The following is a 26613-nucleotide window of genomic DNA, read 5'->3' on the forward strand; positions in this document are numbered from 1 at the left end:
CTTTTTGGTTTTGAACTTGTCTAATAATCTCTCATAAGATATATTAGCAGGCAAGAAAGCACAGTGCTGCTAGTGCTGCCGTCTGTGTTTGTCAGGCTTGGACAGATCACTATTTACAGTGGAATGCGTCCGAGTATCCAGGCGTGAAGACGGTTCGTTTCCCAGACGGCCAGATCTGGAAGCCAGACATTCTCCTCTACAACAGGTAAGCCCAGTGGACAAAAGGGAAAGAAATGAGTTTATTGTTGGATGTGTTTTAACAGTCAAGCATGTTTGAGTATTTTATAGAAATGCTGGGTACGTTATCTATAATTTGGGATTGTGGATTCCCATGAGGCTTTGTGGGAAGCAGCTCTGTCCTGTGTCCGGCATTCTCTGTCCCAGCACACAGGCCTGAAGCGTCCAACACGCTGCCCTCAATGGCTGTGTCCGCAAGGCTGTGCGTTACAGATTTGTAGGGACTTGTGTACATATTGGCACTGAGACATTTTTGCATGTAGTCATAACTTTGCCTCTGAATGACAGCAGTTACAGTCACAGCAAGAGAAATTGCTGGTCAACAGGATACATGGCTGGAGTCCACTGTCTGGACTCAGGTCCTGATTTAATGCACTGCCCATTGTGTGAGAGCACTGCGGGGCGGCTGAGCACAGGAGACGCTCATCTCTAGCCACACTTGGAAGCCTGTACCTGATGGGAGAGAGACAGTCGTCATCTTCTAATAGTCCTTCTCCTGAGGTCAGGAAAGGAAGGATTTGTCAGTCAGCCAAGGCCATCTGATTTGTGGAGCGGAAGCCCAGAAGGCGGGTATCTATCCAGGCAGATTAAATTTCTTGAAGCACTAAAATTGCTTGCTAAACTATATAGTAAAATAAGGGAACCCAGAGCCTCTCTTTCCAATAAAATACAGGATGTGATAACTGTCTTAATACTCACAAAAGCTATTTCCTAGTGACGGCTGCTGTCTCTGGTCCCACTCTGAAAAAAGGAATCCCAGCCCCTTTGTGACTCACGAAAACAGTGCTACCATCAGCTGCTCCCTGTGATCCCTCAGCTGATGGGTTTGTCCTACGAGGACTGCTTCCAGAAGGCTGAGTGATTTTATGTCCTGTATCCACTTTTAATTCTCTGTCTTTCTTCCTGGTATCACATTTCATTTGAGTCCTTGGGCCTGTCTCTAGAAAATTACCTTTGCTGATTTGTCACCACTCTCCAGTGTCTTAACTTGGTTCCAGCAGCCGAGTTTTGCAAGGTGTCTCAGGTCAGAGAAAGCAGTCAGTCCCCTGTTGAGTACAAGCACATGAGCTCCCATGCCTCCTCCTTGGCTCCTGTTTCCTAGGGGCTAGATTAGTTGCCTAGAGCTGCCAGAACAAAGTAACCACTAACTGGGTGACTTAAATAACAGAATTGTGTTTTCTCTTGGAGGCTGGCGGTCCCAGACCCAGGCGTCTGCAGGTCCGCAGGGTTGATTTCTTCTGAGGCCTCTCTCCGCGGCTTGTCGATGGCCGTCTTCTCCCTGTGTCCTTGAATGGTCTCCCCGTGTGTGTCTGTGTCCTCATCTTTGCTTGTGAAAACTTTAGTCACGTTGGATTACGGTTCACTCTGATGACTCCATTTTACCTTAGTTTTACCTCATTTAAAGATTCCGCTTCCAACTGCAGTTTCACTTGGAGATACTTGAGCGTGTGAATTAGTTAGGGGTTCAGCCTGTGACTTTCAGGGGGAGACAGTTTAGTCTGTAACAGCAATTTTGCCATTGACTGCTTAAGGACAAGGGTTTGGATGGACTAAGTGGGTGTAAATCTTAGCCGTAATGTTTACTATGTCTGTAAGTCTCATATGCCCCCTTTGCCCAATAGGGTAAGTGCCAACCTCACAGTCTGGAACAATGAACTGCAGATGTACATAGCATGCTTGGTGTGGTACTCAGTAAAGAGTAAACAATCTGTAAAGGTACTTGTGTGCTCAAAGGCATGGGGATGAGAACCTCAGCTTTAAGTAAGATGGTTTGACATTTTAAAAAGAAATGCCAATAATGTTTTTCACTGTTCCCAATGCAGTTTTTTCATCTGAAATCAAAAATAAATGTGGTAAAAATTTTAACAATGAGGCTTTAAATGATGGTTCTTATGACTTACCTGAAGATCTTAAATGTAAATGTTTGGCATTTCTGACATTCTAACTAATGAAGAGTTTCCAAGTATTCTATACATACTTGAATTTCAAGGAACAAAGATGCAGCCATCTGTCTGACAGATACCACCAGGGACCAGGCCCCCAGGAATAATCCATCCCCTTCTTCCTCTTGTGTTTCCCCTGGAGCTCCATATAACCATCTACCCTCTTCTCCTCCTTTCCATATACCTGTTGGCTGCCTCCAGCAGCCTGCTGCGCAGTGTCCATAGAGACTGCCTCCTCTCCTGCATTAATTTTCTTCTGAGAAGTGAGATGTGGGGCTTTTTACCTAAAGTAACTGTTGGCTGCATGGATGGTGTGTCTGCATTAGCACGGTGTGGACTAGGAAGGTTATAAAAGTTACCGAAGCCAGCTGTAGACACGGCATAAGTTATCTTTCACTGCTTAAGTGATTCTGAATTTAGTGGCTTAAAAAAAAACCCACTAGGCCTTTTATTTCTCACCATGGGAGCTGGCTAGGCCCGTGTGGCTGCTTGTCTGTTCTGTGAGATGTGGGCAGCAGGCGGTGTCTGGGGCTCAGATGAGCTTGCGTGTTGGGGTACACCCCCTGGAGCTGGTGGTGGTGATGATGGTGCTGTGGGTGTGGGCTCAGCTGGGGCTGTACCTGTATCACCTGGAGCGCCTCTTCACTGCTTGAGCCTTTTCCACCTGGTCTGGTGACTCCAGGAGAGGCGTGAAGTGGGGGCTGCCTGGCCCTTAGGGACCCAGAGTAGGAATTCAGACCAGCCCTTCACCTGGTCCTGTTGGGCAAAGTAGGGAGGGGCCCAGAGAAGGGAGGAGAAATCAGTCCCCTTCTCCAGGGCACTAGGGAGGGAGGCAGGGAGGTTGCCTTGGGGAGATCAGCTGTCCAGACTGAGCGGGGACAGTGATGACACAGGAAGGTCAAAGTGAAGACTGCGGGGAGTGGAAGGACCAAAGCAGGCATACGTGATAATGAAGGAGCGCTCAGTTCAGGGCGCCTGTGGGGCCAGGAGGACAGGGAGATGCAGGGTGACCCTGCTATCCCTGCCTCCGGGGGCTCCCTCTGCTGCCACTCCTCCTGCCCCAGGTATGTGTGGATTCCAGCACCCCAAACTCCGCTGCCTCCTCTTCCACCTGCTGTTGGTCAGTTCAGGGATGTTCCCCGACTCCCATCATTTATCCTTGCCCCACTTCAGAGAAGGTTCTCACCTCTTGACTCCAGACACCTCTGTCTGTCACACCCTCTCCTGGAAAGAGGTTCCTGTGCCCCACAGCCCTTAGGTGCTGCCCCCCTGCGTGGGCTCCTGGAAAGCACCTCACAGCTATGTGTGTACAGACAAGATGGAGGGAGGGTGGGGTACAGGCATGAGACGGAGGGGCGAAGGGGATGACCTGTGTGATGCTGGTGCTGCTGAAGCCAGCAAGGGAAGAAAGAGGAGGAGGGAAGTCACATTGGCAGCCTGGAAGGTATGAGCCTAGGTATCTGAGTCTAGAAATGAACACAGGAAGTAGCAAAAACAGGCCTGAGTTTAGTGAGATCCTGACTTTCTGATATCCTGTTATGGGAGATTTTGAGAGATGTTGAGTTTAGTACTTCCCACCAGCCAAAGATTCTCAAACTGATGTACCTCCTCAGAGAGCCCATGCGATGTTTCATTACATCTGTATGGCGAGGGTGGGGGCACTTCCCTGAAGGAGGGGACTTGCCGCCCTTCTGTGGGAGCCATGGTTTGGAGGGGAGCATTGATTCACATCAGAGGAAACATCACCAACATGTATGTCACATTTCTCCTTCTATTACAGCTCAATTTTGTAGTCCAGGTGTGAGCCCCACATGGTTTTTGAGATAGAATCCATTTTCTGTGCTTTGAAGAGGCTGGGTCACTGCATAATAGGGTCTCTGCATCCTTTCTGGGATGGGCTGCTTTATTCTGCTGATGGATGGTGAACAAGTTTATTGCCCACTGGCTGCTGGCTGGCTCTGAGGGAAGGACCGGGGCTAATAGCAGCAACCCTGGTGGGTGATGAACCCAGTGGTTTCTTGTTTGCTTCATTCAGCTTTAGTTTAAGCCTGCAGTTCAAGGATTTGTCTGAACACAACCTTACTCAAAGTGAGTAGCAATTCTGGATGGTTTGTTACCATTTTCCTGCCTCGTTTTTGGCTTTTAATCTTCTGTGTGATTACATTTATTGATGTTCTAGAATAGGGGATACAAATCAATAAAATGGTTACCTCTCGGGGGGGCGGGCAGAAGAAAGGGGCATGAGGGAACTTTCTGAGATAATGGGAGTGTCTATATCTTGACTTTTTGGTGGTTATAGTTACATGAATATAATCTGCATCAAAATTCAGTGAAAACCACACACGAAAAATCTGTGTTTGTTGCTTGTAAATTACATATCAGTTTGAACAGTGTAATAGGTTAAATGGCAGATGGTTCACAGTGAACTGAAAGACACAATAAGCTGTCAATACAGAGCATAGCAAAGAGATGCACAAAGATGAAAAATAAGTGAAATGCTGTGACTTGCAGAATAGACTGAGATGTTCTTAAACTGTTTAATTGGAGTCTAAGATAGAAATAGTAGAGAAAACGAGGGAAGTGCAATGTTTAAAGAAATAATGGCTGGGAATTTTCCAGAAATTATAAAAAATACCAGTCATCAGGTAAAGGAATCCCAACCAATCCTAATTGGGACAAATGGTATTTACTGTAGTTCCTGTCTTTGTAGGACAAATCACTCCAAAATTTAAAATAAGAAGAGTTGTTGTAACCTCTCCCAGTTGCTGTGGCTCAAGGATTTGGGGAGGGGTCCAGTAGGTGGTCTGGCTCCAGGTCTCATGAAGTTTCAGCCCAAGATTGGCTGGGGCTGCAGTCAACAGGGAGCCTAACTGGGTTGTCCAATGAGGTGACTCACCCCAATAGCTGGCAAGTTGATTTTGGCCCTGAGGAGCCTTAATTCTTATGCACATGGTCCTTTCTATGAGTTGAATGTCCTCATGGTGTGATGAATGGTTTCCCTCAGTTTGAGTCATGACCTAGGAAAAGCTACAATGCCTTTTGGGTGGAATGAAAGGCCTAACTGATATCAGCGTCGCTTTGCAGAGAAAAGTCTGAACCCCAGCAACATCTCAGCCACCCCTGCGTTGTACAACCCTGGGTGGCTGCCTCAGTCTCTCTGGACTTCTCAGTTCTTGAGCTGTTTCATCAGAAAATCCTGTGACAGTAATGGGATCTTTGTTGATGAATGTAATTTGCTGATGTTTTTGTTGACTCTATTTTTAGGACTGTGTGGGGTGTCAGCCATCTTCTTTTTGCATCTTTTTTTTTTGCAACCATCTTGGTTTTGCATCTTCTGTGCAAAACCACATTCACACATCTGCAGGCTCCTGTCTGGCTCTGAGGCTGCAGGCCTCTGGCCCCAGCCCTCTTTCTGTCACATATTCCCCTGACCCTGTGGCTAATGGCAGAGCCTGGAGGGAGGGGAGAGTGGTACACAAAGGACACATCTGGGTGTGATCTGACCCCCAAGGGTTCGCAATTGTGGTGATCAATGAGTCACCAGTGACATAGAATTTATTCTCTTCCCTAAGTGTCTTAGGGTCCCTTGGACATCAGCCCAGGATGGGAATTTGAGTACACATAATTTGAAAGACTAAATGGGACAGGGGAGGGAGGGAAAACAATACAGGATACTTTAAAAAGCTGCCGCTATGGGCAGTGGGGATGTCCAGGATGCTTATCTGCCAACTTTCTTCTGTGATAGATGGACAGCTGCTTCCAGGAATGTCATTCTGCTTGCCTGTCCCATGCATGAACAGGAGCCTTGGGCAGCGATGCCCTCCTTGCCTGGGCAGCTGTCAGGGCCTCGGACATGGGCAGGATGACTGTCAGCATGGTCAGCTCAGTGCAAGTGAGCTGCCCACTGAAGTTCCAGTCGTTTTCGCCTTGGCCTGATTGGAGATCCCATACTGGTTCCTGGCGGGGAGGGCAGCAGTGATTGAGTGATGGGGAAGCATCCTGGAACTCAGGCAAAGTGGAGGAGGCAGGTAGGTAGCAAAGGTGATAGAGATGAGCAGGGACCTGCATCCTTGTGAGTGGCAGTTGCTCCCCTGGGTCAAATCATGGTATCATAATGGTCCGTGTATGGAATGGGATCTTAGGGAGTGAATATCTTAGACGCAGTGCTGTCGCTGCCTTTGGCTCCAGAAGGGGGTTCTGGAGTTGGTGCTCCCAGGCCCATCATGCAGCTGTGGCTGGTCTGGGGTGAGGGTCAGGGTGGAGGCATCACTGAAAGGACATCGTGTCTCTTGATGGGGACAGGAATCTCCAGGTGAACAAAGGTAACTTTTCAGCTTTGGCTCTTAGAGAAGGAGGCTTTAGGGAATGCTGTGATAGCACCTCCATTATCAAATCTGACCTTATCTGGAGGGAGGCTGTTTGTGAATAACGTGATGAGGCAAGAGGGCAAAGCAGTTTTTAGAAAGTGAGTGGAACCTGCCGAGCTGTGTCCATCCAGACCTCCCCCTACTCACCCCTGCTGCTGTTGATGTTTGTTTTCCTTTGTCTCTTTGCTCAGCCAATATTTAATGAAGGCTTCCATGATGTTGTCACATACTGTTCTAGGATCCCAGGACACCGCAGCTGTTAAGATGGACAAAACTCCCTGCCCTCGAGAGAAAGGGAGAGAAAGGGGGGAGAACACGCACCCAGTTCTGGGGGCTGTAAGAATTGGGGAGGGAGCCTCACACATGCTGGAGCCAGATGTGGGCTGTGAGACCGGAGAGGGAGGCCATGGAAAAAATCAGAGCATCAGGGAGGCGAACACTCTTGGCAGAAAGTACAGGCACCTAGGCTTGTCAGGAAAGGTGGTGAAAGGCTTTGAAATGCAAAACATCATTACCATCATAAAATAAAATGGTGAAGGGGAGAAAGATAAGCGGGCATCTGTGGCATCTCCGTGTGAAGTCACCTGCACCTCCCAAGTTATCAGATGCTCTAGTAGTCAGTAGGCCATGGTCCTTGAACCACCTTTCAGCTTTGCAAGTTCTCAGACTGGAAGTGATGGAAATGATTCCAGTCCATTGATAAGCAAATGGATTCTGTCTGATGGCTGGACTTCTCTGTAAATAGATGGGATCAGCGTTCCTGGTCGCCTGTGTCCATGTCTGCCCTTTGGATGCTCCTCAGAATTGGATTTTCATGCCTTGCTGTTTCCCTCATTAATTAATGACTTAAAAAACATCTTTGACACAAATATGTTCATTTTATATTTGTGTGTCATGATTTTATCTTTACAAGATGTATCTTTTTTGGATTACCCTGAGGCAGGGACTTGTCATCTAGATCTGTCCTTGGAACAGAAGGGGCCAGATTGGTGGGCATGAGTCAGGTGAGAGGATCAGAGATACAACAGGTGCTGCTCAAGTCTACCAGGTTTTTGCTTTTACTTTGAATGAGACAGGAGAACCTCTGTAGGTTTGCATTTCCATTTTTGCTCTCAGTAACAGTCAACATTCGAAAGCATATTCTTTCTCTGACTTGCTAGCAGCTGATTTCCATCCCATGGTTATCTTGTTTGGAAGTTACTATTGCTTCTTTCCTGCTTGTACACTCCTCCCAGCTTACGGCAGTGGTTGTGTTTTATCTGAGTTGGTTCCTCCAGTATCTTGGTAAAATCAGGGGATGGAGGGCACGTGGATATGCATACTCATCCAGCCACCGGGAGCCCCGAGACCTGGCTGTGCCATCCTGATTTGGAGCCTAGCCTCTCCTCACAGCATGAACTGCACTTGCAGATCCATAGTGCCCTTGCTTTGCTCCACTCTTTCTGCAAAGGGCTGAATGGCTTCAAAGTCTGCATTAGCATTCACATCTCAGGGCAAGAAAGTGTGTGTGCTTAGTTGCTCAGTTGTATCCGACTCTTTGTGACCCCATGGACTGTAGCCCACCAGGCTCCTATGTCCATGGGGATTCTCCAGGCAAGATTACTGGAGTGGATTGCCATGCCCTCCTCCACGGGATCTTCCCAACCCAGGGATCGAACCCACGTCTCCCACATCACAGGCAGATTTTTTTTTTTTTTTACCATCTGAGCCACCAGGGAGGCCCAAGTGCAGGAAACCAGTGCACAAAGAAGTTCAGCCACTTGCCTGAGATCACCCAGCAGGACATGCCTGACCCCAGAGTACTTGCCTCTAGTTGTGCTTTTAGAACACTTGTGTTTTATTTTTCCACAAGTTAGACAAATTGAAATCACTCCTCTCTCTCCCTCAGAATAGACTCCATTTTCAGACCTTCTCTGGCCGTTCTGTCTCAGCCTCTCTTTATTTCTGGAAGGAGTGAGCCTGGCTTCTCCCAGTTTCAGAGCCACTGAGGGATTTTCAGACTATCACTTCTTGATAATCTTTCCTCATCATGGACAACCAACTTTTCCTTGATTAAAATCCCTTGCTGGCCAGCTAGGAATGATGGACTGCAAGCTACTGGGTGAGAGCTGGAGCAGAATTTCAGAGAGCCAGGCACTGCAGCCAACAGAGTCTTCTAGGGACGGCTTTGCATCCAGGGTGGCCCTTTAATACCGTCTTCCTACCCGTGGTGCCAGGCTGCCTCAGGAAGCCCCCTGCTCCCTGCACCCTGAGGGCTGTAAGATCCATCCAGCCCAAGAGACTGGCTTTGGCAGATGAGTTTATTGATCTTCCTGACATCAGACACGGAGCCAACTTGGCTGTAAGGGTCTGTGTAGTAAATACATGAGACAGGAATTCGATGGGGAGTGCAGTCATCCTCCGAAGCCTCCTGCGGGAATGGAGGGGCCAAGGTCAGCCCTCACCCTGCCCTCTCCCCAGCCTGCTATGGGGGTTCCTACAGGATTTCCACTGCCTACCCAGGCCATAGCTACACTCCATGGGGTAACAAGAGTTGGACATGACTAAGGAGTTTAACACACACACAACCCCACACACACACCCAGGCTATGCTCACTGGCTGCCCACACAGAGAAAGGAGAGAAGAGGAAGTTGTGATTGGCAAGGATAAGACTTGGTAGGAGGGGGTGTTGATAAGACTTGGTAGGAGGGGGTGTTGGTTCTCTTCCGAAGCCCTCAGGACCTCAGCTGTGCAGGGGCCAGGTCAAGCTGAGTGTGTCCACGGCATGCCTTGAAATCTGGAGGAACCAGGCTGTGGCGCAGGGCCTCCAGGCGGTTGTGTAGCTGATGCTGTCAGTTCTGCTCAGGGGAATCATCTGAGGATACACCTTCACTGTCCTTGAGGCATTTGTAGTCAGTCACACATGGCTGTATCCTGGTGGGCTCACCTGATCTGAATTCTGACTGCAGTGAAGTCTTGTGGAGTTACTCTCCCTCGCTCACAATTAGAGAAACTGTTTCTGAAACACAGAACCAAGGTGTTGGTGTGTGTGAAACACAGGACAAACTCCCAAACCTTTGACTTTGCAACATTTGATGACCTCATCATGGGTCTAAGACAAGGGCTCATCTTATAGAAAAGGTCATCTTATAGAAAAGATAATGTGAGTCAGGGGTCTGGCATCTTAGAAGGCTCTGGAGGAGAGAGATCGTCATCTAGTGAGAGGGGGGAGAGGTTGTTTCTGGGAAGGGGCCAGAGAGGACCCGTCTGCTGGGGGCAGTCCTGGCACAACTATTAACTGTATCCCTTTCACTTTTAAGCGTGGCCCAGCTTAGCTAATAATGTATGTGGTCCTCCCAGGACAAGTGGCTACAAGGAGACAACAGTTAGATGAAGGCTTGGAAGCCAACAGGACAGGACACCTCATGCGGAAACTCTAGATGAGGCCATGGCTAGGGGCTCTTAGAGCAGACAGTGAGTGACAATCTTGGGAGGGAATGAATGTTGCAGGACCCCCAATGCATTGCTCTAAGTTCAAGGAAGGGGGTAATGAACAGGATATTAGGCCAGGATAAAGTACAGTAAGGCATTCAGATCCATCCAGCTGGACTTCCCCTCCGGTACTCTGCCCTTGACGCCCTGTGCCGTCTCTGCCTCTGGGATGCGGTGGGTCTCAGAGGACTTGGTGTTTCTCAGTATCACGTCACATGGCAAATACAGTTTAACACTCAGATTTCTCACCTCTGGCCAGTGAGGTTTGTCAAAGGGACCACGTTCTATTCATATGTTTTGGGGTTTTTTTTGCCAAAAGTGAATGTGGCAAAAATCACATGGAAGGCAACAAATTCGAGTGGATGCAGTGTTGGTGGCCATGACCCTGGTTTAGTGGGGGATTGCTGGAGGCCTTAATGCTTGGCACTCACAGCTCTAGATGGAAAGATTCAGTCCCAGCATCAGTAATTCTGGCTTGTTTGGGGCAGCAGTGTGGGTTATGGGTCATAACCCATAGAGTTTATCATTTTCTTTTCTCCTTCACATTCCATACCAATCTGTCATGAAGGAGTATCCAATTTAAACTGCTCCAGTTATCTTTTAGCATGATGTATAGTCTTTTATTGAAGATAACAGTGACATGGAACAATAGACTGGTTCAAAATTGGGAAAGGGGTATGTCAAGTCTGTATATTGTCACCCTGCTTATTGAAGTTATCATGCACAGTGCCTGCTGGTTGAATCACAAACTGGAATCAAGATTTCTAGTAAAAATATCAATAACTTTAGATGATTCCACTGCAGTGGCAAAAAGTGAAGAGAAATTAAAGAGAATCTTGATCAAAGTGAAAGATGAGAGTAAAAAAGCTGGCTTAAAGCTTAGCATTCACAAAATTAAGATGATGACACCTGGTCCTATCACTTCATGGCAAATAAATAGGGAAAAAGTGGAAACAGTAACAGATTATTTTCTTGGGCTCCAAAATCACTGGATGGTGACTGCAGCCATGATATTAAAAGACAGTTGCTCTTTGGAAGGAAAACTATGACAAACCTAGACAGCATATTAAAAAGCAAAGATACTACTTTGCTGACAGAAGTCTATGTAGTCAAAGCTACAGATTTTCCAGTAGTCATGTATGGATGTGAGAGTTGGACCATAAAGAAGACTGAGCACTGAAGAATTGATGCTTTCAAATTGCGGTGCTGGAGAAGACTTTTGAGAGTCCCTTGGACTGCAAGAAGATCAAACCAGTTGATCCTAAAGGAAATCAACTCTGACACTTCATTCAAAGGACTGATGCTGAAGCTGAAGCCCTGATAACTTTGCCACCTGATACGAAGAGCTGACTCATTGGGAAAGACCCTGATGCTGGGAAAGATTGAGGGCAAAAGGAGAAGGGGGCAGCAGAGGATTAGGTGGTTGTATGCCATCATTGATTAAATGGACATGAGTTTGAGCAATCTCTGGGAGATAGTGAAGGACAGGGAAACCTGGCGTGCTGCAGTCTGTGGGGTTGCAAAGTGTCCGACATAGTGACTGAACAGCAACAACCAAAGAGAAGTTACAAATAAGCTGAAAAATACACTAGAGGAGTTCACCACAGTAGACACAAAAAACCTAAGGAAGTTTGAAGTTTGTAAAGACTCAAGTCATTTCAGTTCTGTCTGAAAGCATTACTCAGGGATGTATTTCAGCAAAATAAGAATAAACCAAGGAAGATTTTGTTGCCTCCCCCAGGTAGCTGGAGAGGGTTGGGAAATTCTGGGAACAAAACTCCTCAGGTAGAGCTAGAGGCAGAGGGAGTCCTGTGGTGCTGGCTCCATGGTCAGGAGTGGGTCTCCAACTTGCTGAGCTGGGAAAGAAAAGGGAGAGAAAATCTTGGTTCAAATACTGACTGGAGTACAGTCAAAAATTGTTAACAAAGGACCTCTGAAAATCATAGTTAAGTTTAAATATTTGATACTATTTTAAATACAAATAATAGAGATTGGGTTGGTAAGAGATGGAGACACATGAGCAGTAACAGTAGAAGTTTGCTGTGGGGCTTTTCTGGTCCATGAATGATATGCATACCTTAGTTAGATGCACAAAGGCACATTTTAAATAGAACAAGTGAATCAATGTGTTAAATATCTGAGTAGCTAACAGAGGAAAAGAAGTGGTAATAGCTTCCAAACCACTAGACACAAAATAAGGAATAAAAAATTGTCAGTGCACCTAATGCATGAATAGAAAAATAAGCAATATCTATAGTAAAAAAGACAACTTACAGAATAGCAGAAAGTAAAACAATCACTAATTAGAAAAATGCAAGTAGGTTTAAGTCCCATAACAATTCCCAAAACAAAATAGACTCTCTAATTGGTTGAAAGCAAACAAATAACAACCAACTTTATGTCATGTTCATAAGATAGATTTTAATCAAAATGATTGAACATAATGAAAATAAAGCCATCGAAGAAGGTATATCTGTAAAATGCCACAGAAAGCAGATTTAGCAGTTCAGGACCACATTGTTTTCTCAGTAAACTAGCCTTTAATCAATACAAAAGATACTCATTTTGTTTCTTTTTTTGTCCTTTGTCTTTAGTTTTTATTTGTTGAATAAGAATACTGCTAAATCTGATATCTTTCCAAGGCTAAAACAAAAACACATACATTATAAAAAAGGAAATTCCTAATGAAAATCTAGTTCTTTGAAAACATCTAAAAAGTGAATGAATGAAAGATCATATACATAAATTGAACACCTGATGGTAGCAGGTGATTTTGTAGGGAAATAAAAATTACTAAACATGCCTAAGGAGTATAAAATCAGAATAGACTTAAAATACATAAAATTGGAAAAGTTTGGAAAATATTTACATTTTAAAAGATACATTTTTTACACAGCATCAAGGAATAGATAAATATATGTTGAATAAATTATTCTGAGACATGGATTAAAGAATGGAAAATTTATAAAGCTAACATATATTAAGGGAGCATGGTAAAGACATCTCAACAGAAGGGAACAGCTGACAGATCTTACATGTAAATAAGAATGCAGATACCCTAAAAGAATATCACCAGATTAATTCCAGCAGCACGCTAAATGAAAAATACCACATAATTTTTATCCCAGGTAGGCAAGGATGGATTAATTTGGTAGGTTTAGTAACAGTTCATGTTAGTTTGTATCCATGTTGAAAAAAGGAAACAAATTAACAGAGTCAGAAAAACAATATTAAATTCAGCTCCGATTCTTCATGGAACACATAAGGGAAAACTAAAAGGAAACTTTAATGATACAATCCACAAGAAAACTGCAGCAAACATGAACTTGCAGTTGAGAAGTTAGATCCACGTCCAAGTCAAACAGAAGGCAAAGATAACAGATATCTCTTCTGTCAGCAGTCTGCTGGAGGGTGTAGCCAGAGCAGGGACAAGAAAAAATGAAAAGTAAGAGATCTAAATATAGCAGGAAGACACAACGGCTGCCTGTTACTTCTAGTTGATTATCGGCTTAAAAATAGATTCTGCTGACAGACTTGGAGCTAAATAGAGTTGAGTAAGGAAGATGAAATAATAGCTACACATCAGTGACTAACAGGGAAGCAAAATGGAAAACTGTGAGGAGGATAACCGTGAAATATTGAGGGGTAAATCTGGGACAAGTGCACCAGCCCGTGAGAGCTGAATTTAACAGTTGTTCTGTCTCTGTTAAGATTATGTCTTTGCTTCCTTGTCTAACATGAGTATATAGGAAGTAAGTGAATTTCATCCATCTTTGCCTATCTGGGATCAAAAACTCACCGAAGCACATAAGAAAAGTAAAAATGTTAGTTGCTCTGTCTTGTCCGACCCTTTGTGATCCTGTGGTTATATATAGCCCACCAGGCTCCTCTGTCCATGGGATTCTCCAGGCAAGAATACCAGAGTGGGTAGCCATTCTCTTCTCTAGGGTAGCTCCCCAGCTCACAGAACGAACTGGGGTCTCCTGCTTTGCAGGCAGACTCTTCAGTATCTGAGCTATCGCACCTAAAAGAGTATGTAACCAGAAGCATCATTTCTGCAGGGAAGTTCCAGGGCCAGGATCTAGAACCTAGAACTGCTCTGCCCCCATGCTAGCAATATCTGCAGTCCTCCTGCACCAGGTCAGAAGGTTCCTGAGGAGACAGTCAGTGAGCTTTAAAAATTCCCAGGCTGCTCAGAGCTTTCTTCGGGGTAGTCCTCTGAGTCCTTGCAGCCCATATGGGTACTCTCGATCCTCCTACTCATTTTGACTTTTCTGATTTGATTTTATGACTTCTACACACACAGACACACACACACACAGACACACGCACACACACACACACACACACACACGAGTTGGGGATGGACAGGGAGGCCTGGCATGATGCAGTCCATGGGGTCACAAAGAGTCAGACACAACTGAGTGATTGAAATGAACTGAACTGAACTGATGTTTATATAATTATGGCATTTCAGTAATATTATATAAATGAACTCTTAACCTTTTGAGAGTGGCTAAATAACATTCCATACTATAGATGCACAACATATGTTTAAATACCTATTCATTGAGGGACATTTGTGGTGTTTACAGTTTTAAGCTATTCTAAATGTAGCTACTATGAACATTTATGTACAGGTTTTTATGTGAACATAAGTTTTTATTTCTCTGGTATAAATTAGACAAGATTACAGTTGCTGGGTTGTATAATTCATAGCTGTTTAGTTTTATAAGAAACTACCTATCCATTTCAGTAGGCCTATTCCATTTATATTCTCCTCAGAAATACATGACTCAGCTATACTGTATCTTCACAAGGATTTGATGTTATCATTATTTATTACTTTCGTCATTCTCATAGGTATATAGTAATATTGTGGTTTTAGTTTGCATTTCCACAATGACTAATGATTGGAAAATGTTGAACATTTTCCTATGTATTTATTAGGTATGCATATCCTCTTTAATCAAGTATCTGTTCATTTATTTTGCCTTTTTTCTAATTTGATCATTGCTGATTTTATTTATTTTTACTCTTGCATTTTGATAATTCTTTATATATTATATTCTAACTATGAGTCTAGTTGACTATCTATTGAAAATACCTTTTATTCTTCTGTAGTTTGTCTTATCACATTCTTAACTGGGTTTTTCACAGAGTAACATTTTAAATATTTTAAATTCATCTTCTTGATGGGTTGTGTTTAGGTATCAAGTCTAAGAAATCTTAGCCTATCCCTGTGTCCTGAAGATTCTCTCCTGTTTCCTTCTGAGTTTTATAGTTAAGGATTACATATAAGTCTGTGATTCATTTTGACTTAATTTTTGTGAATTCTTGTATAATGTGTGTGACTTCATTCAGAATTCTTTTTGCCTATGGTTTTCCAGGTTGTCCAACTCCTTTCTTTGAAAAGGTTATAATAGTCCTCCTTTGAATTGCCTTAAGTCTTTGTCAAAGTCAATTGGGCATATCTGTGTGGGTCTGCTGTTGGGTTTCTCTGTTCTGTTCTTTTGATCTGTGTCCCTCCATCAACGAGTGAGATGTTGTCTTGCTTGCTTTAGTTTTAAGTAAAGCTTAACATTAAATAGTGTTTTTCCTCTCAGTTTATTCTTAATTTTCAAAATTGTTTTAGCTCTTTCTGTTCGTTTACCTATGTCTCTATAAATTCAGAGTGACCTCGTCTATGTCTACAAAAAAAGCTTACTGGAAATTTGATAGCCACTTTGTTAAACCTACAGATTATTTGGGGGAGAATTGACATACTACATTGCCTCTCCCAATGTGTGATTGTGGTTTAACTCTATGATTATTTTTATGGGTATTTTGTAACTTTCAGCATACAGGTTCTATAAATGTTTTGTTAAATTTATATTTAAGAGTTTCATTTAATTACAGCAATTTATAATATTGAATTTTCACTTTCCATGGTTGCTTATAGATATCAGTTCAGTTCAGTCGCTCAGACTCTTTGCAACCCCATGGACTGCAGCACACCAGGCCTTTCTGTCCATCACCAACTTTTGGAGTTCAGTCAAACTCAAGTCCGTCAAGTCAGTGATGCCATCCAACCATCTCATCCTCTGTTGTCCCCTTCTCCTCTTACCTTCAATCTTTCCCAGCATCAAGGTCTTTTCAAATGAGTCAGCTTTTCGCATCAGGTGGCCAAAGTATTGGAGTTTCAGCTTCAACATCAGTCCTTCTAATGAACATTCAGGATTGATTTCCTTTAGAATGGACTGGTTGGAGCTCCTTGCCGTCCAAGGGACTCTCGAGTCTTCTCCAACACCACAGTTCAAAAGCATCAGTTCTTCAGTGCTTAGCTTTCTTTATAGTCCAACTCTCAGATCCATACATGACTACTGGAAAAACCATAGCTTTGACTAGATGGACCTTTGTTGGCAAAGTAATGTCTCTACTTTTTAATATGCTGTCTAGGTTGGTCATAACTTTTCTTCCAAGGAGTTAGCATCTTTTTATTTCATGGCTGCAATCCCCATCTGCAATGATTTTGGAGCCCAAATAAATAAAGTCTGACACTGTTTCCATTGTTTCTCCATCTGTTTGCCATGAAGTGATGGGACCAGATTCCATGATCCTTGTTTTCTGAATGTTGAGGTTTAAGCCAACTTTTTCACTCTCCTCTTTCACTTTCATCAAGAGGCTCTTTAGTTTTTCTTCACTTTCTGCCATAAGGGTGGTGTCATCTGAATATCTGAGGTTATTGATATTTCTCCCAGCAATCTTGATTCCAACTTGTGCTTCATCCAGCCCAGCGTTTCTCATGATGTACTCTGCATATAAGTTAAATAAGCAGGGTGACAATATACAGCCTTGATGTACTCCTTTTCCTATTTGGAACTAGTCTGTTAATTTTGGGTATACATTATAATCTGACATCTGTATATACTTCAAAGTGATGACCACTACAAGTCTAGTTACCATCCACCACCATATAGTTGACCCATTTCATTTATTTTACCCATCCTCTAAACCATCTTCCCCTTTGGTAGTCACTAATCTGGTCTCTGTACCTATGAGTTTGTATTTGCTTTATTTTGTTCCATTATTAGTTTTTATAGACTCCACACATGAGTGAAATCATACAGTATTTGTTTGACTTATTTCACCTTCAAGGTCCATCCATATTGTTGCAAATGGCAGGATTTCATTCTTTTGAGGACTGAGTAGTATTCCATTGTGTGGGTGTGTCTTCTTTATCCATTCTCCATCAGTGGACACTTAGGTTGTTATGATGTGTTGATTATTGTAAATTATGCTGCAGTGAACACAGAAGTGACTGTATCTGATCAGATTAGTGTTCTTGGGTTATTTAAATAAATGACCAGAAATAAAATAGCTGGACCATATGGTAGTTCTAGTCTTAATTTTTAAAAGAGTTTCCTTACCGTTTTCCATAGTGGCTGTACCAATTTATAGTCTGACCAACAGTGTAAGAAGATTGCCTTTCATCCATATCGTTTCCAACATTAGTTATTTCTTCTCCTTTGGATGATGGCCATTCTGGAAGATGTGAGATGATATGTCTTTGTGGTTTTGATTTGCATTTCCCTAATAATTAGTGGTGATCGCCGAAGAATTGATGCTTTTGAACTGTGGTGCTGGAGAAGACTCCTGAGAGTCCCTTGGACTGCAAGGAGATCTAACCAGTCCATTCTAAAGGAGATCAATCCTGGGTGTTCATTGGACGGACTGATGCTGAAGCTGAAACTGCAATACTTTGGCCACCTAATGCGAAGAGTTGACTCACTGGAAAAGACTCTGATGCTGGGAAAGGTTGGGGGCGGGAGGAGAAGGGGACGACGGAGAATGAGATGGCTGGATGGCATCACTGACTCGATGGACATGAGTTTGAGTGACCTCCGGGAGTTGGTGATGGACAGGGAGGCCTGGCATGCTGTGATTCATGGGGTTGCAAAGAGTTGGACACGACTGAGTGACTGAACTGAAATGAACTGAACTGAACTGAATAATTAGTGATGCTGCACATTTTTTTTTCATGTTCCTGTTGGCCATTTTTATGTTTTCCTTAGAAAAATATCTATTCAGATCCACTGCCTATTTTTGATTGCATTGTTTTGTTATTGTTGATTTGTGTGAGGTCTTTTTTATTTTAAATTATTTTTTAATTGGTGGAAAATTGCTTTACAATTTTGTATTGGCTTCTGCCATACAACAACACAAATCAGTCATAATTGTATGTGTGTGTATGTGTGTGTGTGTATATCTATTATTCCATCACTTTATGGCAAACAGAAGGGGAACAAGTGGATGCAGTGACAGATTTTATTTTCTTGGGCTCCAAAATCACTGCAGACTGTGAGTGCAGCCATGAAATTAAAAGATGCTTGCTCCTTGGAAGGAAAGCTACAACCAACTTACACAGCTTTTTAAAAAACAGAGATATCACTTTGCCGATGAAGCTCCATATATTCAAAGCAATGTTTTTTTTCCAATAGTCATATATCAATACAAGTGTTTGACCATAAAGAAGGATGAGCACTGAAGAATTGATGTGTTCAGATTGTGGTGCTGGAGAAGACTCTTGACAGTCCCTTGGACTGCAAGGAGATCAGTCCTATGGAGATCAACCCTTAATATTGATTGGAAGGACTGATGCTGACGATGAAGCTCTAATACTTTGGCCACGTAATACGAAAGGCCAACTCATTGGAGAAGACTCTGACGTTGGGAAAGATTGAAGGCAAAAGAGAAGGGGAGCAGCAGAGGATGAAGTGGTTAGATAGCATCATTGACGCAAGGGACATGAATTTGAACAAACTCTAGGAAATGGTGGAGAACAGAGGAGACTGGCATGCTGCAGTGCGTGGGTCACCATGAGTCAGACACGACTTTGTAACTGAACAAAAAGTAGTAGGAATATTACCCTGTGATGTCAGCTGTCCTCGCCACACAGTGTGCGCCAGTCAATCTACCTACTCAGAAAATCCTCCAGTATTTATTGTACAGTCTCTGGACCTGCTGTGGGCACTGTGGGGTCATCTCCTACTCAGATCTGCAGCTTGTTCACAAGGTTCACAGTTGCCCTCAAAGTCCATGGTCTCAAACTAGTTGTGGGGATAATCCACTGCACCTGCTGCTGCAGGAGTGAACTCCCTTCCTCTTCTTGGTCACACAGCCCCTTGGTGCTCCGCTTTTGTTATGGCCCCACCCCTCGTTGTAGGCTGCCCTGTGGTGTCTGTTCCCTTACCAGACAAGGGAGGGCAAAGGCTGAGGCTTATTAGGACTCGCATGCTCAGTTGGACTGGGGAGAGGGAGGGATAAGATAGCCACAGTTGGGATGTTCGGGGAGTGCCTCAGGTGGTAGAGGCCTGCTGGATGTTGCTACAGGCTGAGCCATGTTGTGTGCTCTCCCAGATGAATTGGCCTTGGGTTGTGGGTCCCTAGGAAGAGCCAAGATGCAAAGTCTCTCTGAAAGTTGTGGGTAGTGACCTGCCCCTGCGTACAGCTTGGCAGTTGCTGAGGTGGCCATCATGCCCACCTCTGCAGTCACAGACCACAGCCAGCTCATCCCACCTACAGCACTCTCAAAGTGGTGCTCCTGTGGTCTGGGAGTACATGCAGTTAGAGGGTTCCCGGGACAATGATCTCTTGCCTCTCTGGCAGACCCAGGTTTTCCCCTGGACTCCCCCGGCTGTGTTGTATTAACCCCTTCAGAGTATCTCCACAGTTGTCAACCCCTTTCCTCTCCCTGGAGTCCAACCCCTGAAGGAAAGTCTGAGCCTCAGCACCCAGCCCATACTCGCCATTTGAGTGTGCAAACAGCTTCTCGGCTGAGAAGTGCTGGTCAACTTTGACTGAATTCCCTCTGCTTTGTCTTGCACGCACTTGTTGCTGTGCGTCTCTGTGAGGTTCTGTATCTCCCTCCTGTCCCTGCCCCTGAGGAGGTTTCCAAGTATATAGAAACTTTTTCACCTTCACAGCTCCCTCCCTCCCCAAGGTGCAGGACTTGTCCGTTTTGTCTGTATTTTCTTACTGCCTTTACCCTACTGCTTTATATGGAGTTTAGCTTGCCTTTTTGGAAGTCTGAGGTCTTCTGCCAGCTTTCAGCAGGTGTTCTGTAGGAGTTGTTCCACATGCAGATGTATTTTTGATGTATTTGTGGGGAGGAAAATGATCTCCATGTCTTACTTCTCTGCCATCTTCCCTGTGAGTTCTTTATATATTTTTTATATCAACTCCATATCAAATATATAATTTACAAATATCTATTTGCATTCAGGAGGTTGCCTTATTTAGATGGTAATTTTCTTTGCTCTTCAGAAGCCTTTTAGTTTGATGTAGTCCTTTGTTTGTGACCCTGTGGACTGCAACCCACTGGTGGCCGCTAGTGGTAAAGAACCTGCCTGACAGTACAGGAGACATAAGAGATGTGGGTTTATTTCCTGGGTTGAGAAGATCCCCTGGAGAAGAAAATGGCAACCTACTCCAGTATTCTTGCCTAGGGAATCCCATGGTCGGATGAGCTTGGCAGGCTACAGTTCATAGGGTCACAAAGACTCAGACACAACTGAAGCCACTTAGCACACACATAGATGGTGTAAGATAGTAGACTAGTTTCATTGTTTTGCATGTGTCTGTCAAGTTTTTCCACCATTTATTTAATAAACTATCATTTCTCCATTATATGTTGTTTATTCCTCTGTTGTAAATTAATTGTCCATGTATGTGTGAGTATATTTTGGGACCCTCAAATCTGTTCCATTGACTTGTGTGTTTGTCTATGTGCCAGTACCATACAGTTTTGATTACTATAGCTTTGTATTGTAGTTTGAAATCAAGGTGCATGGTACCTCCAGCTTTCTTCTTCTTTGTCAAGATTGTTTTGGTTGTTCATGATTATTCATGATGGAAACTTAAGTTATAGCTATATAGTATCATGTCATCTGTAAGTAGTGACAGTTTTACTTTGTTCTTTCTAAATTGAATGCCTTTCATTTCTTTTTCTTCCCTAATTGCTCTTGGTTAGGACATCTGAAACTGTGCTGAATAAAAGTGGCAAGAAGTGATGCCCTTATCCTGTTTACTGATCTTAGGGGAAAATCTTTTGGCTTTTCACCATTGAGTATGATGTTAGCTGTGGGTTTGTCATATGTGGACTTCATTGAGTTGGGGTATATTACATCTGTGGCCACTTTGTTGAGAATTTTTATCATCAATAGTTGCTGAATTGTGGCAGATTCTTTTTATGCATCTATTGAGGTGATCATATGCTTTTTATTATTCATTTTGATGTATCACTTTGATTGATATATGGACTTGAACTGCTGTTCCATCCTTGGAATAAATCTCGCTCGGTTATCATATATGATCGTTTTCATGTATTGTTGGATTAGATTTGCTAATATTTTATTGAGGATATTTACATAGTTTATCAAGTATATTGGCCTTTATTTTTTTCTGTCATGCCCTCATATGGTTTTGGTATCTCAGTAATGCTTCCTATGTAAAATATATGTGGAAAGTTTCTCTTCCCTTCAATTTTTTGAGAAAGATGGTTATTAAATTTTCTTTAAATACTTTGTACAATTAGCCAGTGAACCATCTGATCCTGGGTTTTTTTTAATTACTCTTTTAGTCTTTTTGCTATTGATTGGTCTATTCAGATTTTCTATTTTATTAAGATTCAGTGTTGGAGGTTACATCTTTCTGTGAATTTATCCCTTTCTTCTAGATTATCCAACTTGTTGGTACATAATTGTTTGTTGGATCTCTTATGATCCTTTATATTTCTGAGGTTGTAGCATTTTTGTTTCATTTCTGATTGATTTATTTGAGTCCTCTCTCCTTTTTTCTGGCTACTCTAGCTAAAGGTTTGTTAATTTTGTTTATCTTTTCAAAGAACAAGGTCTTCATTTCGTTGATCTTTTCTACTAGTTTTTTCTCTATTCCTTTCATTTCTGCCCTAAGCTTTATTTCCTTTCTTCTACTAGTTCTGAGCTTTGTTTGCTCTTCTTTACCTAGTCCCATTATGTGTAAAGTTAGATTACTTTGGAGAAATGTTTCTCGTTTTATGAGGCAAGCCTGTATTGATGTGAACTTTTAAAGTTGCTTTCAGTTCACTTCTGACATTCAGTCGTGTCTGACTCTTTGCCAACCCATGGCAACCCATTCCAGGCCTCTCTGTCCAACAACAACTCCCAGAGATTGCTCAAACTCATGTCCATCAGGTCGGTGATGGCATCCAACTATCTCATCCTCTGTTGTTCCCCTCTCCTCCTGCCTTCCATCTTTCCCAGAATCAGGGTCTTTTCCAATGAGTCAGTTCTTCACATCCAGTGGCCAAAGTATTGGAGCTTCAACCTCAGCATCTGTCCTTCCAATGAACACCCAGGACTGATTTCCTTTAGGATTGCTGGTTTGATCTCCTTGCTGTCCAAGGGACTCTCAAGAGTCTTCTCCAGCACCACAGTTCAAAAGGATCAATTCTTAGGCACTCAGCTTTCTTTATGGTCCAACTCACATTCATACATGACTATTGGAAAAGTCATAGCTTTGACTGTATGGACCCTTTGTTGGTAAAGTAATATCTCTGCTTTTTAATATGCTGTCTAGGGTTGTCATAGCTTTTCTTCCAAGGAGCAAGCATCTTTTAATTTCATGGCTGCAGTCACCATCTGTAGTGATTTTGGAGCCCAAGAAAATAAAGTCTCTCATTGTTTCCCCATCTATTTGCCTTGGAGTGATGGGACCAGATGCCATGATCTTAGTTTTCTGAATGTTGAGTTTTAAGTCAGCTTTTACACTCTCCTCTTTCATTTTCATCAGGAGGCTCTTTAGTTACTCTTTGCTTTCTGCCGTAAGGGTGGTGACATCTGCATATCTGAGATTATTAATATGTCTCCTGGCTGTCTTGATTCCAGCTTGTGCTTCATCCAGTCCAGCATTTCACATGATGTACTCTGCATATGAGTTAAATAAGCAAGGTGACAATATATAGCCTTGACATACTCCTTTCCCAATTTGGAATCAGTCTGTTGTCCATGTCCAGTTCTAACTGTTGCTTCTTGATCTGAATACAGATTTATCGAGAGGCAGGTCAGGTGGTCTGGTGTTCCCACCTCTTGAAGAATTTTCCACAGTTTATAATGATCCACACAGTCGAAGGCTTTAGTGTAGTCAGTGAAGCAGAAGTAGTCTCTTGCTTTTCCTATGATCCAGCAGATGTTGGCAATTTGATCTCTGGTTCCTCTGCCTTTTCTAAATCCAGCTTCAACATTTGGACATTCTTGGTTCATGTACTAATGAAGCCTAGCTTGGAGAATTTTGAGCATTACTTTGCTAGTGTATGAAATGAGTGCAATTGTGTGGTAGTTTGAACATTCTTTTGCCTTGCCTTTCTTTGGGATTGGAATGAAAACTGACCTTTTCCAGTCCTGTGGCCATTGCTGAGTTTTCCAAATTTTCTGGCATATTGAGGACAGCACTTTCACAGCATCATCTTTTAGGATTTGAAATAGTTCAGCTGGAATTTTACCACCTCCACTAGCTTTGTTCTTACTGATGCCTCCTAAGGCCCACTTGACCTCGCACTCCAGGATGTCTGGCTCTAGGTGAGTGATCACATCATCATGGCTATCTGGGTCATTAATATCTTTTTTGTATAGTTCTTCTGTGTATTCTTGCCACCTCTTCTTAATATCTTATGCTTCTGTTGTGTCCTTGCTGTTTCTGTCCTTTATAGTGCCCATCTTTGCATGAAGTGTTCCCCTGGTATCTCTAATTTTCTTGAAGATATCTCTAGTCTTTCCCATTCTATTGTTTTCCTCTATTTCTTTGCATTGATCTCTGAGGAGGGCTTTCATATCTCTCTTTGCTATTGTTTTGATCTCTGCATTCAGATGGATGTATCTTTGCTTTTCTCCTTTGCTATTTGCTTCTCTTCTTTTCTCAGCTGCTTGTAAGGCCTTCTCAGACAACTGAGAAGACATGCCTTTTTGCATGTCTTCTTGGGGATGGTTTTGGTCACCACCTCCTGTAGAGTGTTACGAACCTCTGTCCATAGTTCTTCAGGAACTCTGTCAGATCCAATCCCTTGAATCTATTTGTCACTTCCACTGTATAATTGTAAGGGATTTGATTTAGGTCATACCTGAATGATCCAGTGGTTTTCCCTACTTTCTTCAATTTAAGTCTGAATTTGGCAATAGCAAGTTCATGATGTGAGCAACAGTCAGCTCCTGGTCTTGTTTTTGCTGACTCTATCGAGCTTCTCCACCTTCGGCTGCAAAGAATATAATCAGCCTAATTTCGATATTGACCATCTGGTGATGTCTATGTGTAAAGTCATCTCTTTACAGTAGCCCACAGAATTTCAGTTCAGTTCAGTCGTGTCCGACTCTCCGCGACCCCATGAATCACAGCACACCAGGCCTCCCTGTCCATCACCAACTCCTGGAGTACACTCAAACCCATGTCCACAGAGTCGGTGATGCCATCCAGCCATCTCATTCTCCGTCGTCCCCTTCTCCTCCCGCCCCCAACCTTTCCCAGCATCAGAGTCTTTTCCAGTGAGTCAACCCGTCGCATGAGGTGGCCAAAGTATTGCAGTTTCAGCTTTAGCATCAGTCCCTCCAATGAACATCCAGGATTGATCTCCTTTAGAATGGACTGGTTGGATCTCCTTGCAGTATAAGGGACTCTCAAGAGTCTTCTCCACACCACAGTTCAAAAGCATCGATTCTTCGGCGATCAGCCTTCTTCACAGTCCAACTCTCACATCCATACATGACCACGGGAAAAACCATAGCCTTGACTAGACGGACCTTGGTTGGCAAAGTAATGTCTCTGCTTTTTAATATACTATCAAGGTTGGTCATAACTTTCCTTCCAAGGAGCAAGCGTCTTTTAATTTCATGGCTGCAATCAGCATCTGCAGTGATTTTGGAGCCCAAAAAAATAAAGTCTGACACTGTTTCCACTGTTTTTCCATCTATTTCCCATGAAGTGATGGGACCAGATGCCATGATCTTTGTTTTCTGAATGTTGAGCTTCAAGCCAACCTTTTCACTCTCCTCTTTCACTTTCATCAAGAGGCTTTTGAGTTCCTCTTCACTTTCTGCCATAAGGGTAGTGTCATCTGCATATCTGAGGTTATTGATATTTCTCCCAGCAATCTTGATTCCAGCTTGTGCTTTTTCCAGCCCAGTGTTCCTCATGATGTACTCTGCATATAAGTTAAATAAGCAAGGTGACAATATACAACCTTGATGTACACCTTTTCCTATTTGGAACCAGTCTGTTGTTCCATGTCCAGTTCTAACTGTTGCTTCCTGACCTGCATACAGGTTTCTCAAGAGGCAGGTCAGGTGGTCTGGGATTCCCATCTCTTTCAGAATGTTCCACAGTTTATTGTGATCGACACAGTCAAAGGCTTTGGCATAGTCAATGAAGCAGAAATAGATGTTTTTCTGAAACTCTCTTGCTTTCTCCATGATCCAGCGGATGATGGCAATTTGATCTCTGGTGCCTCTGCCTTTTATAAAACCTGCTTGAACATCTGGGAGTTCACGGTTTACATACTGCTGAAGCCTGGCTTGGAGAATTTTGAGTATGACTTTACTAGCGTGTGAGATGAGTGCAATTGTGGGGTAGTTTGAGCATTCTTTGGCATTGCCTTTCTTTGGGATTGGAATGAAGACTGACCTCTTCCAGTCCTGTGGCCAGTGCTGAGTTTTCCAAATCTGCTGGTATATTGAGTGTAGCACTTTCACAGCATCATATTTCAAGACTTGAAATAGCTCAACTGGAATTCCATCACCTCCACTAGCTTTGTTCTTAGTGGTGCTTTCTAAGGCCCACTTGACTTCACATTCCAAGATGTCTGGCTCTAGGTCAGTGATCACGTTATCGTGACTATCTTGGTTGTGAAGATCTTTTTTGTACAGTTCTTCTGTGTATTCCTGACACCTCTTCTTAATATCTTCTGCTTCTGTTAGGTCCATACCATTTCTGTCCTTTATCGAGCCCATCTTTGCATGAAATGTTCCCTTGGAATCTCTAATTTTCTTGAAGAGGTCTCTTGTTTTTCCTATTCTGTTGTTTTCCTCTATTTCTTTGCATTGATCACTGAGGAAGGCTTTCTTATCTCTCCTTGCTATTCTTTGGAACTCTGCATTCAGATGCTTATATCTTTCCTTTTCTCCTTTGCTTTTCGGCTTTCTTCTTTTCACAGCTATTTGTAAGGCCTCCTCAGACAGCCATTTCGCTCTTTTGCATTTCTTTTCCATGGGGATGGTCTTGGTCCCTGTCTCCTGTACAATGTCACGAACCTCCGTCCAGAGTTCATCAGGCACTCTATCAATCAGATCTAGTCCCTTAAATCTATTTCTCACTTCCACTGTATAATCATAAGGGATTTGATTGAGGTCATATCTGAATGGTCTAGTGGTTTTCCCTACTTTCTTCAATTTAAGTCTGAATTTCGCAATAAGGAGTTCATGATCTGAGCCACAGTCAGCTCCTGGTCTTGTTTTCGCTAACTGTATACAGCTTCTCCATCTTTGGTTGCAAAGAAGATAATCAATCTGATTTCGGTGTTGACCATATGGTG

The 26613-nt window shown here is 43.2% G+C and overlaps 1 protein-coding gene across 1 annotated transcript in view; it reads left to right on the forward strand.

Moving 5' to 3' along the window:
• LOC129550392 (neuronal acetylcholine receptor subunit alpha-7) overlaps nt 1-26613 on the forward strand; it is a 145887-nt gene that overhangs the window by 67514 nt on the left and 51760 nt on the right. Inside the window, exon 4 of the mRNA XM_055417998.2 lies at nt 96-205. Within this exon, the coding sequence (XP_055273973.1) occupies nt 96-205 (110 nt within the window). The remainder of the gene's footprint in view (nt 1-95; nt 206-26613) is intronic.

The sequence above is a fragment of the Moschus berezovskii genome, chromosome 21 (assembly GCF_049115385.1).
Source record: "Moschus berezovskii isolate FMDL1 chromosome 21, NW_MosBer_1.0, whole genome shotgun sequence".
Taxonomy (NCBI): Eukaryota; Metazoa; Chordata; class Mammalia; order Artiodactyla; family Moschidae; genus Moschus; species Moschus berezovskii.